The following is a 17,119-nucleotide window of genomic DNA, read 5'->3' on the forward strand; positions in this document are numbered from 1 at the left end:
GGGCAATGTGTTACTATTCCATAGACAAGTGCAATGCATATTAGTCAAGCACAAAATAAACGATCCTTTTCGTACAAAGTTTGGTTTCCTACTGTAAATAGTGATACCTTATAAAGGACCGAATACATTTTCATGATATCAGACCAGCTGGGTTGGTAATGGCTAGTGGCAGAAGGTATTCATTGGGCTCCTTCCTAAGGGCGCATTCCAGAAATTTCTAACCAGAATGCATCATGATTTTGCAATGCGCTGCCGCTACACCAGATTTGCGCAGGATACGCCGTCATGAACCGGGCCATTTTCAATTCCCATCATGTTCTGTTTCACTTCACCTCAACAAGACCCTGGACACTGAACCATCCAACATGGCAACTCCAAACTGCTATCTTTGGTGCCCCTCTTTGCATGCCTGTGTTAATTTCTCACATACTTTGAAGAAATAAAATCATTCGAACAACAACTTAGAATCAAAAATATTTATTAAAAACAGTCATAATCACAATGCAAGAAAAACAAAACAAAACAAAACCATAACACAAATGTGAAAGGGGAAAAGTGCAGATAGTTCTCCTAAGGTCAGTGGTATGTAGACCTGTCTACTGTGGGTTTTTATACAGAACCTATGACGGAAACATCTTTCAGTGAAATAAAGTTAGGATTTGTGCGTTAACGAGGACAAAATCCTACAGACCTTTCATTTTACATGAGGTTGGATTTTGGCCTGAGTTTCAAAAGACAGCTGTAAATCTACACTGAAAACATCCCTCACTTCGAGTCAGCCGTTTCTTGACCCTGGCTACAAAAAAAAAAAAAGAGAGCTCGAACTTTCAGTGATTTCAGGCTGGGATTTGTACACTAGCTTAGAACATGGCAGGAAACATCTTTTAGTCAAGTCAGTTTGGAGTTCAAGATCCTTGCTGACAACAGGCTGAACAACGTATGCTGTAAAACGTCTATGAGTGAATTCAGGTAGTTTGGGGTCCTAGCTTACAAAATGGTGGCAAAACGGCTGAAAACTCCTAGGGCTTGAAACATCTTCCAGTGAAGTCAGGTTGTGTTGTGTTGTGTTGTGGTCCTCCTTACAGCAGGGCAGAATAACAGACTGCAGTCAGCAGTGCTTTGAGTGGTAGAGGCCAGTCTGGCCTACATGGGTCATGTTGGCCTGGCCTTGCCTGGGTCGGGTCGGGTCGGGGTGGGCAGTGCAGTGCGGTGTAGCGGTGCTGCGCTGCGCCAGGCTCTCTGTGCCGTGCCGTGCCGTGCCCCTCAGCTCAGCTCAGCGAGATCTCCGCTTCCTGTTTGGTGTCCACCACGCGGAACACTCCGTCCTTCTCCTGCTTGACGCTGCTCTGCTTCTTCTTCGCAGCTTGATCTGTGGCCAGACCACACACACACACACACACACACACACACACACACACACACACACACACACACACACACACACACACACACACACACACACACACACACACACACACACACACACACACACACACACACACACACACACACACACACACACACACACACACACACACACACACACACACAACGAAAATTACATATTTGAGTGCAAGGGCAGCGCCATACGCAGCTTACCGTATGTCACACCATACACCATCTGTGCACAATTGTGCGCATGACATGTGACTGGACCCCACAGATATTTTATTTGCATTCCACAATGGCATAACTACACTCAAGTCAAAATGGCACAATAATGATATGGCTAGATCATAAACCATTGTTTACACACTCCTAAACAGATAATGCATGCATTTCCTTGTTTGTGTGTGAAAGTCAAGTGTGTGTGTGTGTGTGCGTGTGAAAGTCAAGTGTGTGTGTGTGTGTGTGTAAAAGTCAAGTGTGTGTGTGTGTGTGTGTAAAAGTCAAGTGTGTGTGTGTGTGTGTGTGCACATGGTGTACAGTGCGTTCAGTCCACCTACCGATCAGCAGATCGCTGCGATCCAGCAGAAACTCCAGGTCCTTATCGCTGATCACCTTGCCGTTAGTGCCTTTTACTGCCCTGTAAATATTATGACACTTAGTGAAAGTCTATACACACTCAGGGGAGTGTTCCTACCCTTTATAACATCTAGGCAAACATTTGACTGTGCTGTTAAGTGCAGGCCTGTGGCATGCTGCAAAGCCTGTGCTCTGGCGCCCTCTGGTGGCCCTTTGGGTTAACTACACAAATCTCCCAGCTCCAGTCCCCAAAGCATAGTCATGCGAAGCATGCATTATAAATTTAGAAAGAGTTATGAATAGTATATACTGTAAAGGCAGTAAAGTAGGCAGCATAAATAGCAGGGAACGACAGTGAGCTCAATCTCATATAGCAAACATATCCATTTATGTGAGATATAGTGCTGGTTTGAGATGGGACAAACGCTGCATCGTCTCAGAGATAGTTTGCTAGTTTACAGTTTTTCTCTGTTGGATTGACTCATTTCTTGAAACAGAGATGACATTCTCATACCTAGAACATCATTTGGCCAAAGAGACTCACTGTTTAGCACAAGATTTCAGTTCAGCTGCAAAATGTCATACTGTACGTCTCCCACAACTACTCATATACGTCAAAACTAAACCCCTTTCCCATATAAATAGTCAGCATCATAACAATTGCTTACATCCTTCTCAACTGCCATGGCTCATCTTTATACATTTGGTGTTTTTGCCAAAATAACCTGGATGGTTTAGTACAACTTTGTGGATCACCTGCAAAAGATCATATTTCTCCCTGAAGTTAAAAAAAAAAAAAAAACTTGCAGAGTTCCAATTTCACCTGACTGCCAATTACTGTCATGCATTCACTTTTCAATGAAATTGTGAACATATTATGCTGACCATTTTCAACAATTTTGCAGACTATTTTCCATATGATTACTTAAAAACAGTGAAATCATTCCAATATGTTTTGGAGAGAACAACCATGAGGTAGAGAATTGACAAGTCCGTTTAGATAATGTGAAAAATTGCAAGTTGTTTTGGGGATTTGTCCATGCAATTTGGACGTCTGTGTTTCAAGAAATGAGCCAAACCTACGAGGAAAACTGTAAGATGGTCCAAACATGGCATAGTCTGTTGTGTACTAAGTTTGATCACTAGTTTGAGATGGGACCAACCTTGCATGGTCTCTTTGACAGGTTGCTAGTTTGGATTGGGTTCAACATTGCATGGTCTGTGATGTACTAAGTTAGGTTGCTCGTTTGAGATGTGACCAACCTTGCATAGTCTGTAATCTACCAATATATAGTCCTAATTAGGGATGCACGATGTATCGGCCAGATGTATCGGTATCGGTCGATATTTGACATCTCAACACATCGGACATCGGTCCGATGGGTAAAACTGGGCCGATGTTAACGCCGATGTTTTTTTTTTATATGTTACGGTTTTAAAAGATTGGACTTGACGGTGACTTTCATTGTTTGTCTTCTAATTTGTCTCTATTTTTTATCTAATTTTATCACAGGGAGTTAAAACGTGCTTTTGGAAGTAAGAGGACATTCAAAAATTCTGTTTATTTGCATCATTGTCATCTCTTTAAAAGAAAAAAAAAGAAAAACATCGGTATCGGTTATCGGCCAAAACCGCAATATCAATATCGGATATCGGTATCGGTCGAAATTTTTGACATCATGCATCCCTAGTCCTGATGTCCAAAGACGGGTTGGGAGGTGGGACTGACCTTGCATAGTCTCTGGACTTCAGTAGCTCCATCAGCTCGGCCTCGTCCAGAAGGTTGGTGCTGCGCTTCAGGTCAGCTGTGCCGCCCTTGAACTTCTCTGTTACAGGGGGAGAGAATAGCAGGTTAGCTGGACAAAAGGTATGACATGGCCAACACCAGCCTTTGAAAAGAGTTTTTAACATTAACAAGTGCAAGAAATACTTGGAATTATGACTGTAGTAAAATCGGCTAAAACGGATTTGCTAAATGAACATCAGGGCAAGACTATACAGACAAAAAACCATCTATATCCCATCGAACATTGAGCAGCAGAATTACACAGAAATCAGCGTGGCCTACTTTTGTGAATGACCATCTTCTCCAGCTTCCTCTTGGCGGCGGCACGCTCCACAATCTGCTGGTCGATAGTGTTGCCGGTGACCAGGCGGTACACCAGCACGGGCTTGGTCTGGCCAATCCTGTGGCAGCGGTCCTGGGCCTGCAGGTCTGCCTGGGGATTCTGGATTAAAACCAGATTACACAAATCAGATGGGACTCTACGCATCACGCTGGTCACAGTGGGACAAACATCACTTAAATGTGACTCGAGTTGGGAGTTGACATGAAATCTTTTTTTTTAAACTAAGCTCCAGTGTGCTCCAGCCTCTACTTTCAATAGATTAAACAAATGTTTGTAATGTTTGTTAAGTTTATTAAGAAATAATATCTGAGTAATAATAATATCTGAGTATTTTTCTGTAGATTTGGGGTAGTGAAAAAAAAACCCACCATTTTCAAAAAGCCTGAATAACATTCAAAATGTTGCATCAACATTCATTACAATGGAAACAAAAGGTGTTAAGACTCCACGAAAAAGCCATTGGTTTTGATCGTCACATACACAAAGCACGAATACTAATCTCTCAAGCATTGTGGACCACTTGTGGAGGAGTTTTTTTTTTTTTAACAAGTGCTTCTCAACCCACCCAGTCGCTGTCGAAGATGATGACTGTGTCTGCTGAGGTCAGGTTGATGCCCAGACCTCCAGCTCGGGTGCTCAACAGGAACAGAAACCGCTCAGGGTCACTGGCAAACTTCTTCATCTGCAAACACACACACATGCACACAATCAGCATCAAGCCATTTCCCCCACTGATACAATATGCAAAGCATCTTCCAAAGCATCCTGGCATTACCGTCCATACACACATGCTAACACCGGAACATAGCTGGTAAAAAAATAATAAAGAGTTAATGTTCATTCAAGCCCTAAATGAGGCCTGGTTGAACTTTCAGGCAGTCTGGGACAACAAAGACGGTGGACAGAGCAGTTATGGACAGCAGTGGTCATGGACGGCACGGCACACTCACGTTCTCGTCTCTGTCGACGTAGGACATGCTGCCGTCCAGCCTGCTGAACTCGTAACCACGCAGGTAGCAGTAGTCCATCAGGATGTCCAGGATGGACGTCATCTGGCTGAAGATCAACACCTGGACAAGGGGCAGACATCAACCAAGCATTAACACACACCTGCAGACATCAACCAAGCATTAACACACACCTGCAGACATCAACCAAGCATTAACACACACCTGCAGACATCAACCAAGCATTAACACACACCTGCAGACATCAACCAAGCAGTAACACACACCTGCAGACATCAACCAAGCATTAACACACACCTGCAGACATTAACACAACAGCAAACACCAGGACAGGGTCAACACCCTAAACTTCAGAGGAGTACTGAACATTAAAGTGTGATGTGTGTGTGTGTGTGTGGTGTCTGTGTATTGTTCTGTGTTGTTATGAGTCAGTGCTTCTGTAATGTTGCGTGTGTGAATGGCTATGTATCGTGCGTGCAGGTGTTGTCGTCTGACCTTGTGTCCCCTCTTCTTCAGTTCTGGAAGCATTCTGTCCAGAATCAGAAACTTCCCAGACGTTTCCACAAGCTGTTCATCCACCTAAAAGAGCAGATTGGAACAAAATGAATACATGAACCAAACTAACAAACACTCATGCATTACCAGTGCAATGTGTATGCAAATTAGACCACTGAAATGTTATGCACTTGTATCATGTTTTTTGGACTGTGCCTGTGATAACATTGTCATTTTATTGTAATCAATCGATGTGACATCTGAATCTAGAATCATTGGAGCCCTCTGAAGAGTTTCCTTTTCATGTATGGAAATATTTCTGGAAGAAATCATTAGTCCGAATTAAAACAATACTTCACTATTTCTGAAAATGAGCTCATTTTACACCTCCCCTTGAGAAATAATTGTGTTTCCCCTTTATCCTGTTTTTCTAGCAGTTCTCTTAGTCTGGTGATACTACTTCTAGTAACAAGTTAGTAATTATCATTGAACTGCATTAGGATTAGCTAGTCGCTAGCTGGTCCCATACAGACATGGCGGAATCCCTAATAGTGAAGGAACGTTGAATTGGCGTCGATAATCGTCAAATCAAAGAGCAAAGCTGATTAATCAAAGCCCTTGCGCCATTTGAGATGTCAGTTTGAAGTCTGATTTGACAGAAATGAGCATCTAAAAACAGCAGAGCAGTATGTAGTCAGTTCTGCAGTGTCTCCTGGCGTGCCTCACCTTGAACTCGCCGTCGGGGGTGAGGGGGTACTCGATGAGGTAGGGGTGGTTGCAGCACCTCTTCAGCAGCATCATGAGGTTCTGCAGCTTCAGGTTGATCTGGGCGTCCAGAGACCTGGTCAGCTTCACGTCCAGTACTGGTGCACTCCTGAGATGGGGGAGAGGGAATATTCCTCGTCACTCAGAATCAGAGGCATCAACTTGAGTGAAATGGTCACTCGCACTTAATGGCACTTGTTCTCGTATGCATACATTACAATTAGCTGACGCTTTTATCAAAAGCGACTTTGTTATTTTAGGTAGGTAAGATATTGGTTACAGGCCTTTGAGCAATGTGGGGTCAGGTGCCTTGCTCAAGGGCACTTCAGCCAAGGATGAAGGTGCTGGTAAGGGTAGGATTTGAATCGGTAACCCTCTGATCTAAAGGCCAGCACTCTAGCCATTGAGCCATGGCTGCCATATGATGGGTAAAAAAGGGAAACAAAGTGTTGTGAGCAGTGTGGTGTGCGTGCAGTATAAAACCACAACTGCATTCAACATTAGGGAATCACTGTAACTATGGAAACCAAGTTGATGCCTCTGCGTGTGGCATTGATTTCCATGCATTTCTCTGCCCAGCTCTTGTCCATCTCCTTCTGCAGTCTACAGGTGTGTGTGTGTGTGTGTGTGTGTGTGTGTGTGTGTGTGTGTGTGTAGCATTGATTTGCATGCATTCCTCTGCGCACCTCTCGTCCATCTCCTTCTGCACCTTCTCCAGGTATTTCTCCAGATCGTATGGCGTCTCCTGGTGCTGCTCATTGTAGTCCACCGCTCTCCTGCTGCGCCGCTTCGGCCGCCCGTGGGACGACAGCTGCACTGGCGCTTCCTCCGCCTAACACACACACACACACACACACACACACACACACACACACACACACACACACACACACACACAAGTCATTTCGCCATCCAGGTGCCATCTCAGATATTACACACACACACACCTTCATTCTGCTTTACCATCATTGTACCAGATATCAGAGTTTACACCTCCATACAAGTGATAAGAAATAAATAATAGGAACCATCTGTACCGGCCGGATTAGCAAAAAAGCAGGCGATGCATTTGAAGCTTGATTAAAACCTTATGAAACCACATTAACAACTAGGTGGGACATTTCAGGTAGGGATGGGATGGGACGGTATCGGTGTATCGGGTTCAGATAAACATAATTCAGAGATCGTATCGGATCGAAATTTTTCCAAAGTATCGGAACTTTCCTGATGCTGACATTGAGCCAGGTGTAATGCTAATTTGAAATGGTTACTTTTTTACTTGTTATTTTTTTACTTATTAATTGGTTTCCTGTTCTTCTGACTTCCTTTTCTGACCAAATAGTCTACTTGGGCCTACCTCAAGTTGAAACCCATGCATACATGGTGGTTTTGGTATAGGATCGGAGTAGTATCGGTAGATATCCAAATTTAGATATCGAGATCGGATCGGAAGTGAAAAAAATGTGTATCGGTGCATCCCTAATTTCAGGTGGCTAAAGCCATCCCTTCAGAGAATGTCAATATTTCCAATGTGGCTAGTCAGGTACGTACCTCCGTGCCCAGCATTTTGGCGACAGTCCTGTTGAGGATGGCGGTGTAGAGGGCCTCCTGTTTCTGGGTGAGGGGGGCGTAGACCAGGATCTCCTTCTTGGGGGGCACCTCCAGAGTCACGTCCGACTTCAGACGCCGCAGCAAGAACGGCGTCAGGATCTGAGGACAAGGACAAGCAGACAATTAGACACGACCGGTATTATGGCATCCAGGTATCAGGAATAGCGTTACACTGATACCGAGGGGCCCGGATCGGCACTAAAATGGTATCCGTAGCGGCGAGTAACAACAAACAGGGCACCGATATCATTTACCATGCTTGTATGACACTTGAACGCAGCCTTGAACTTTTATTTTGTCTCTGGTGTTATAGAGATATGAGGTTGGCGGTTTATAGTTTGATAGATATTTTATATCAGAGGTATTTAAAAAGTGTAAAAAAAAAATTCTACTGGATTCACACATATACACACACACACTTCAAATTGAGTGGTATTGGTATAGGCCGATACTGCACAGCCAGGTATCGGGGTCAAACATTTATCGGTGCAACACTTATGAATACAAAGCGGTGATGATTCAAGTAGTTGACTTTGTATGGAGGAGCTGGTGACAAAAGCAATTTGGGTGGCTAGAGGCGATTTAAGCCACAGTTTGTAATTGAACTTCAGTGAATATTATGCTAATTAGCCATGATGCGGCTCAGCACAGCCAATTGAAATGTCGAAAAGCTTGCATTGGGCTTTTAATGTGCATAATCTGTCGCTTCGATCGCTTGAGACGCTCTTGCTAGGAGCACACTTCCAGCGGCTGTAGCTTCGGTCTCTTCTGACGTGTTCGGCAGGGTTACAAATGTGCACATGCATTTCAGAATACCTCTACATGTAATTATAAGCCTATGATATTGTATCAAAAATACATTTACCAAGGGGTAAAAAGTGAATAGAAGGACAAAGACTTTTTACCATGTGTAAATGTAGCATTTCTAATCGGTGTCATTTTAACACTCATCTAGACACATGGTTACTGCAGAGCCCTCACCTGGTGAAGCATAGAGAGGACGTTCTGCTCTTTTTCATTGGCCACAATGTCCTCTGCTTCTCCAGTGCTGATGCTGTCAATGTCAAACCAGGACTCGAAGCTGCATAAAAAACATCACATAAACAAAGAGAAAAATAACCATTTTAGACTGATAAAAAGTAGTCATGTAGCGTCCCATGTCAATAACTTAAGACTGAAGATTGATCTGTGATGGCAATGGCAGAGATTGTGCAGAGATCCAAGAGATTCAAGTTTACCTCAATTGTTTAACATTATTGTTGAAATTACAGAAATAAAATCAACTTTTTCTGTAGTGACTGTAGTGTACTGTAGTGTGGCTGTAGTGACCTGAGCTTGGCCAGGAGCGGAGTGTTGGATTCTAAGTCTGCTTCATTCACATCAGCGGTAACTACCACCACTAAAATGACATTCAAGCCGTTTTGAGTTTTAGAGCACAAGCTTGTCCAATTTCAGGTGCTACATCACAGCTAACTCCCATCATCTGTGATATCCCTGGTTTCGACTTGAAGGGTCCAAACGTCTTGGAGTTTAAACCGGTCAGATTACATAGCACACCATCAGTGATGCCTGACCTCTTCATGTTGTTGAGTATTGGAGTCTAATCTTGTCCAAATGCAAATACTATGTTAACTACAGATAACTCTCATCATCAGCAGTAATGTGATGTGATGTGATGTCTGACCTCTTGAGGTCGTCGAAGACGTCTGGCAGGAGGAAGTTGAGTAGGGACCAGAGCTCGGACAGGTTGTTCTGGAGCGGCGTGCCCGTCAGCAGCAGCTTGTTGTCGGTGCTCAGCATCTTCAGCTCCCGCACCAGCCGGCAGTTCAGGTTCTTGATGCGGTGGCCCTCGTCCACAATCAGGAACTTCCACTGGAACCGCTGCCAAATGACACACACACACGTTTATTTGCAGTTCACGTTCTTTATGCAGTGGCCCCAGTGGTGTAGTCTACTTCTTTGTGGTGGGTGTACTGTATATTTGAGCATTTTTTTGAAGTGGGTATACTGTTTATATGTGTGCTATTCTAAATAATGGATCAATCAATTTTAAGTGGATATACTGAAATCCTTGACATTTTGAAGTGGGTATACTGCGTAGACTATACCACTGAGTGGCCCACATTACATTACATTACATGACATTTCATTTAGCTGACGCTTTCATTTGTTCAAAGCGACTTACGGCTATTATTTTTCAGGGTATTGGTTACAGTCCCTGGAGCAATGTGGGGTTAGGTGCCTTGCTCAAGGGCACTTCAGCCATGGATGGAGGTGTAGGGAGAGGTCGTGGGGGATTCGAACCGGCAACCCCTAGATTGAAAGACCAACTCTCTAACCACTAGGCCATGGCTGCCCAATTCAGGAACTGCCACTGGAACCCCCGGCAGAGGATGCTAATTTGCACAACATGAGGTGAAACTGCAGTTGACCATTCTACAACTGGAATTGCTGCCAAAGACACACAGATAAAAAGTGTGTCAGGAATCTTCTTAACACTGGTAACAGTCATAATAACCAAATGAAAACGTAATGATATACTGTAGTTGCATTATGAAGATAATAAACTTCCAGGAATTCTTCCAGTTTTGGAATATGACATTTTAATGTCCATAACTATTCCAGGACTGGAAAAGCTGTATAATTGTGAATTCCATAATACCGATAGCATCTGAACATCTACATTTGGCAGTAACTGGCTCCGTACCTGTAGTTTCTTCCTGTCGATCATGGCGATCTCAAAGGAGGTGATGACCACTGGGGTCATCTTCATAGGGCCTTTTGATCTACGGACCTCCTTCAGGAGAACATCACGCTCCGGCTGAGACCCGTGGTACAGCATCACATTCAGCTGGGAGGACCAGACAGACAGACAGACAGACAGACAGACAGACAGACAGACAGACAGACAGACAGACAGACAGACAGACAGACACTTCAGTTAGTCATGACTTGGTAGGGACAGCACATGCTACTGCTCGGGTGATGCAAGATAATGTTTTAAAAGATTGAAAGATTCTGACTGACCCCAAGAGCAATACATCATCCTCATGTGTATCCTCATCTCTTACTACAATCACAGCAGTTTGCTAGTAATTCAAATGGACAACCATCACCGAATTCATACTGAATCAAACAAAAAAGGGGGGACCAACACACTGAATGTGGCAAACGCATCGGAAGTAATAGACCGTGTAGGGAAAAAGCAAGCATCATAAGCAGCAACAGCGCTAGGGCCATCAAAGAGGAGTTAAACTTCAGTTATATACAAGTAACGAGCCATTTTAACACTTGCGCTACATTCACCCTATTCGTACAATAAAACGAATAAACTACTTTAGATGACGTACATCAGGAGCAAACCGCTTGAACTCGGATATCCAGTTGGGCACAGTGGAGAGTGGTGCCACCACCAGGAAGGGCCCCAGCACCTTGCGGTCCACCATCATGGCGATGTGCGCGATGCACTGGATGGTCTTGCCCAGGCCCATCTCATCTGCCAAGATGCCGTTGATGCCATTCTCCCACAGCATCTGCAAGGAACCATGAACAAACTTTCAAAATGAGTACAAAATACTAAGAAGGTACTTTTATTATTTTTCGTCAATTCGTTATCAACTGATTTCAGCTATATACATAAGGGATTTGCATCGATTTAATTTTTTTACTTCAGATAATCCCATTTGAGTTCTTAGATTCTATGAATAAATTGCACATTATTATTGATAGCCAATAGTCATTCTGTTTCTATAGTCATTACCTCTAATCATGTGAACTACTGCTTGCCATATGTCTTATGTTCCTTTTATAACAGTGAGACACACTCTCCTCTCCAACTCGTCTGCTGAGTTAAGGCCAGAAAATCAACCAAAAGTTTATCATTTTTTAAAAGAGTGGTACGCACCCTGAGCCACTCGATGCCCTCCACCTGGTACCAGCGCATGATGCCACCGGTAAAGAGGCGGGGCTGCTGGGCGGGCACAGGCTGCCCGTTCACCTTCCTCTCGGGGTCCAGGAAGTGCTTGGCGTTGTCGCGCACTGCCTCCGACAGGCGGCCCTTGATGGCGTCGTTGGAGTCGCTCAGCTTCTCGATGTCCTCCACCTCCAGCGTTCGCGGTGTGGCCTCCGCCTGTCAAGTCAAGCCAGAGCAGAACAGGAAACAGGAAACCAGAGGGTGTAAATTATGTCTCAGGTGCAGTGGTGGCACCACAGAGGAAGTGTAGCAGTGCCCCCAACAGAGCACAGCTGCAAACAGTCACCAATATGACAACTGCACGCGCTTTTACAAAGCGGTGTGTTGTACATGACATTACAGTACCAGGGATGCGAAAAGAAAACCCTGAGCCTGAACCTTTAACACTTTGAAATTAGAAAAACACAATGATTTATTTTTTGCAGTCAAACCGTCAAGCCAGAAATCAAGCACTGAGCCTGAGCATTACGAGTCCTGTAGTACACTAACGCACTTATACAACCACATTAAGCCCGTTTATATGGCCGCAATAATCAGGTTATTGAAATAAACAGGTTATTGGAGTAAACGATTTATTGTTGTTTATATGCAGTCTGTTGGTTGCTGTGTTCCACTAAAGTGTGTGACACGAAGCTAGAATTTAAAGGAACAGACCACCCTTTTTTGATTTTCACATAATTGCAGTATTTCCAAGCATTATTCATGAATGTGCATATCATTTTCGTCTATGTGTTTGCATTGCCCTGTTTGACAGTATACCCAAATTAGGCATAGTAATGCAAGTCTATGGTACAAAATAAAACATCATCAAATGTACTTATAAACCACTTTAAAATTAATGTAACATTCACCAGAGTATAAAACAGCAATTTAATTCGGTCCAGTGATCACTTGTGGCTTGATGCTAAAGATACCAGTTACTTTCAGTGATTATGCTAAGCTATGCTAATAATTCTGATCCAATAAATCTAAGTACTGAAAACAAAGAGAAGAAAATGATATGCACATTCATGAACAATGCTGGGAAATACTGCAAATGTGTGAAAATCAAAAAAGGGTGGTCTGTTCCTTTAAAGGCTTGTGATTGACTACTTATCCTCCTAGAATGTCAATAACCCGATACATGACACGAGAAATCAGTGTATTAGCCAAAAACCTACCTGTGCGAATCGGATTTCTCATAAACCGATAACGGCAATAAACCGATTATGAAAACTGTTTATTCAGTTTACATGAGCGCTTGAATAAACCGGTAACTCCAAAAACCTGATCATAGACTGTTTATTGATGCGCATATGAACGGGCTCATTGTTCCAGCTGGTATGCAATTCGTTCAGTAATGACTGACTTTAAAAAGCTTACCTCATCTTCCACCTTTGCCTTTTTAGCTTTGGACAAAATTTCCTGTAACACAAGGACAGCCCGCATTAACATAAAATGAACACACACCATCAAGGTGTAAGAAAGCAGAACACACTACAAATGTAACATCACGAAAGCGTCTTACCTCTTTGGACATCACATCAGATATTTTGTAGTCTTCCTCCCTTTCGCGCTTCTTTCTTTCCGCTGCTTTACCCTTCTCTGGCTTCTTTTCTTTGTCCTGCAGAAACAACAAAGCACACATGCATGTGTAAAGACAGATGTGTGGAGAGTAAAAGTGTGCATAGCAGCTTAAGATTTTATATAGATTTTATATACATATAATACAATACATACAACTTGCATCACAAATTTCATGTCAGTACCTTGTCTTTTTCCGCTTTCTTCTCCAGCTTTTCCTTACGAAGTTTCTCCTGTTGTGTGCAAGCCAGAGGGAAACTATTAACTTGGTGGCTTTTTGTCTTCCTCAGTTAACATATACACGGGAAATGTAAAAATCCTTCCTGCAAACTGGAATTCCTTTCTTCTAAATTAGCAGCAATTAAACAAGATAAAAGTAAAAGGTCATTAAGTGGATGTTGAGGCTGCCTGCCAGCCCTCTCAGTGGGGTGCAGGGGGTTTCAGGGGCTTACATGAGGGGAACTCAAAAGTCCCTCCCCCCCCAGCACTCACATTCCTTCATGATGAACGTGGTGCTTCACAACCATCTATCAGGTACTATAGCCATAGCCTGGCGACCCCATCCATGTACTCCACCTAAAGATTTTGGCTCCGCACATCGTCTGGCAAAAGCCTTGAGCTCGATTCTCTCAGTGTTTAACCAGTCAAACAGTTGAGAGTGGTGACGTAGAACTCACCCGCGAGCTCCGTTACTGATTGGTTAAGGTAACTATATTCTCACTTTCGTTTTGTAATTTGTATGCTTTTGCAACGCTTAAACGTAACAGGCATGCTAATAAAGCACAATATGGGTTTTAATTTGAGTTTGGAACTTCTATTAATTTAAATGATAGAGTAAGATCAGACCATCTCCCACCGTTCACGGAGACGGATTCCTCATGGCTTTTACCAGACTGATTGACGGAGTCAACAGTTGGCTATTCGCCGAAGCTACTATAGCCAAAAATCCTTGCATGAGATTAGAAAAGCCACTTGTAAACCGTCTATCAGGTACTATAGCCATAGACTTAGCTCTGCGAAGGCGTTGTTTAATCAAAAATCCTTGCAATTGATTAGAAAGCAACTTGTCTGACATTTTCATTGACGTGCTTCTTTGATTTGAAAATACAGTTGAATTTGCAGAATCAATGTCAAAGTGCGACACAAACCGCCACAGCGGTCTGAAATAACTGATGCCTTTAACCCCCCCTGTGACTACGCCACATCTCTGAGAATCCTGATTGGTCTGAGTGCCTCGCCACTGTGGACGCAGGGCGAAAAAGACCATTTGCACAGATCCAAATGAAACTCACAAAACTGAACAGGAACACACAAACAAAAGCTAAACGAAAGCAAATATGCTTTTGACAGATAGTGTTTTGGATGTGTGACCTTATACTGCCATTTAGGGGTACCCACCTCCTGCTGTTGCATCTCCATCTTTGTGAGTAGGAACTTTGCATAGATGTTACTTTTCTCCAGGAGATGCTGCAGCCTCTTCAAACGCATCTCTTTTGACTCCATCTGCCAAGCTTGCTTGGCCTGTTGAGTGTGACAGAATCATTTTTTAACATCTTCGCATCTTATCGAATATATTTTAGTAAAACACCACAAGTGGTCTTAAAATTAGGCAAGTTATAAGAGTTTGTGTGACAACAAAATTCAAACACTTTCCATTGAAAAGCCTTAAACCAAGCAAAGCTAAAAAGCCCTAATCAAAACAATCCAACCTAATCTCCCTCCCTTCGCCCCTACTGGCAAACTCCCTGTGGCTGACAGAAAGGTAATATGATATGGCAATGCTTGTTCAGACAAGTGTGCAGGTAGACAGCCAACATTGTGCAAGTGCCCACATCCCCTTGCCCTGCTGTGCACCACTCTCCATACCTCATCCATTAACTCCTTCTCCTTTTTCTCGCCCTGCTCCATCGCCATCTTCTCCTCTTCTTCCATCTCCTTGGTAATGATGACCTCAGAACTTTCAGCCTTCACAGAAGCTGTCGGGGGCAAAGAGTCAGATTATTTAACTGTTTAACCACACACAGTGGATATGTAGTCGACCATCTGGTCATCTTAACACATTTTTGCAATATTTAGCAGAAAGTACACGAATTGATGACTGGGGCTTCAGCTTTTGAATGACCACAATCTAGATACCTTCACTAGTTGTGGCAGTCTCCTCCATAGCAGTACCCTGAGGCCCCTCTGACTCGTTGGGGTTGGGACACTCGGGAGACTCGCTTCTTGTCCTTTCCTTCACACTTCAATGGAATCGACATACGAGAGAGAAAATATGACATCAAGTAGCTGTCTATTTCACACAGACAATAACTGTTAAAAATGGCACCAATACTAACAATACCACTAAAACTTTGATGAACCTTAATTAACAAGTCTGAATAAACATTATGGCCTAATCACTCCAGAGTGGTCAGACATTTGATGAGAAACACCTGTGAACCTCAATTAATAACAAGTCTGAATAAACATTATGGCCTAATCACTCCAGAGTGATCAGACATTTGATGAGAAACACCTGACACATGTCGCCATGGCGGCACCTACATTCACAAAAACTAAGACGCTTGGGGGTTGGGCTGCATCCACCAAAAACAAAGCATTACCTTTACCTACCATCCAAGTCTACATGCTATGGAAACAAAGGTCACTAGATCATTTAGAGCCAAGGATGACAGGATGCAGTGGACTACAATGACTTATATTTAATTGCTACTGCGTGGTTTACAGTCTTTCATGAATCCTCCCTTAGCTAGCAAGCTAATGCGAGAAAACTTACCCATTCATCCTCGAAGCTTGTCTGTTCAAAGACTTGCTGCAAACGTTGACAGTAATTTTTAACGTTACTTTGACGGGTAACGCTAAATACAGGTTAGTAGAAATACTTCAAAGACGGTTGAGATTTACCACAGATGCTAGCACTAACACACAGGACGTTGCTGCTGCAAGAAACTGACAAGCCTGTAGCTCAACTCTAACGTTTGCTGACGCTAGTGTATGTCCAATGTTACAGGAGTTGTAGGTTTAGCTCTTCTGCACCGTGTCGAGGGGATACAATCATTAGTTAACGGCTATTTTAAAAAACTGCAGTGTTGGATGTAACTTGTTGCCTTGTTACCCAACATACTCTGCTGAATGGAGGGAGTGGCCAACAGAGTGGTTCCAGTGGATTTGGCGCCACTTGGGTCGCAACCATTGCACAGTTTAGGGGTGCCTTGGAGATAAGGACTGTAGTTTAAATGTAGTTTATACTATTGTTAAAAAGTTATTGCCAAAACTGAAACTTTGATATAATTATGTAATTGATTTAGGGTATTCGTGGTGTTGGGTGAATGTAAGAAATTCGCCAATGTTGTTTAAAAAAGATACCGACCCCCCCCTATGGTATCAAATATCATTTGAGCGCCTGTTTAATATTTCCCGCGAACGGCGAGTGATTATGATTGCGAAAGAAGAAAACAGCCTGCAAAGCACATGTTCACCAGAGAGGTATGGATATGTTGACCGGCTGTGGCACCTTTTAACCTTGGTTACAACGAGTCATCAATCATTTTGGTCATTGTTCGAAGAGGGGATGCAGGTGGAAATCGTTGAGAGCCGACTCAATGACTTGGTAATAAGGGCTGTGGTAATAAACGGTGACAGTTTGATCC

At 43.2% G+C, this 17,119-nt stretch overlaps 1 protein-coding gene across 1 annotated transcript; it reads right to left on the bottom strand.

Annotated features, from left to right (window-relative positions):
• Positions 1 to 461: 461 nt before the first annotated feature.
• hells (helicase, lymphoid specific) lies at positions 462 to 16,597 on the bottom strand. Its single transcript, XM_063192142.1, has 22 exons — positions 16,246 to 16,597; positions 15,606 to 15,709; positions 15,336 to 15,445; positions 14,868 to 14,990; positions 13,655 to 13,702; positions 13,414 to 13,509; positions 13,269 to 13,310; positions 11,838 to 12,062; positions 11,284 to 11,466; positions 10,641 to 10,784; positions 9,618 to 9,814; positions 8,915 to 9,014; positions 7,874 to 8,032; positions 7,009 to 7,154; positions 6,284 to 6,431; positions 5,558 to 5,641; positions 5,045 to 5,164; positions 4,660 to 4,776; positions 4,034 to 4,193; positions 3,695 to 3,791; positions 1,947 to 2,026; positions 462 to 1,369 (listed from the first exon to the last, which is right to left on the bottom strand). The coding sequence occupies exons 1-22, from the start codon at positions 16,251 to 16,253 to the stop codon at positions 1,269 to 1,271; spliced, it is 2,592 nt and encodes an 863-aa protein (XP_063048212.1). The 5' UTR covers positions 16,254 to 16,597; the 3' UTR covers positions 462 to 1,268.
• Between the last annotated feature and the right edge of the window lie 522 nt (positions 16,598 to 17,119).

Source organism: Engraulis encrasicolus, chromosome 24, assembly GCF_034702125.1.
Source record: "Engraulis encrasicolus isolate BLACKSEA-1 chromosome 24, IST_EnEncr_1.0, whole genome shotgun sequence".
NCBI lineage: Eukaryota > Metazoa > Chordata > Actinopteri > Clupeiformes > Engraulidae > Engraulis > Engraulis encrasicolus.

Coding starts and splice junctions, on each gene's coding strand:
- hells (XM_063192142.1), bottom strand. Junction 12,063..13,268: donor AGGCAAAGGTGGAAGATGAG/GTAAGCTTTTTA, acceptor TTGACTTGACAG/GCGGAGGCCACACCGCGAAC. Junction 9,815..10,640: donor TCGACAGGAAGAAACTACAG/GTACGGAGCCAG, acceptor GTCATTTGGCAG/CGGTTCCAGTGGAAGTTCCT.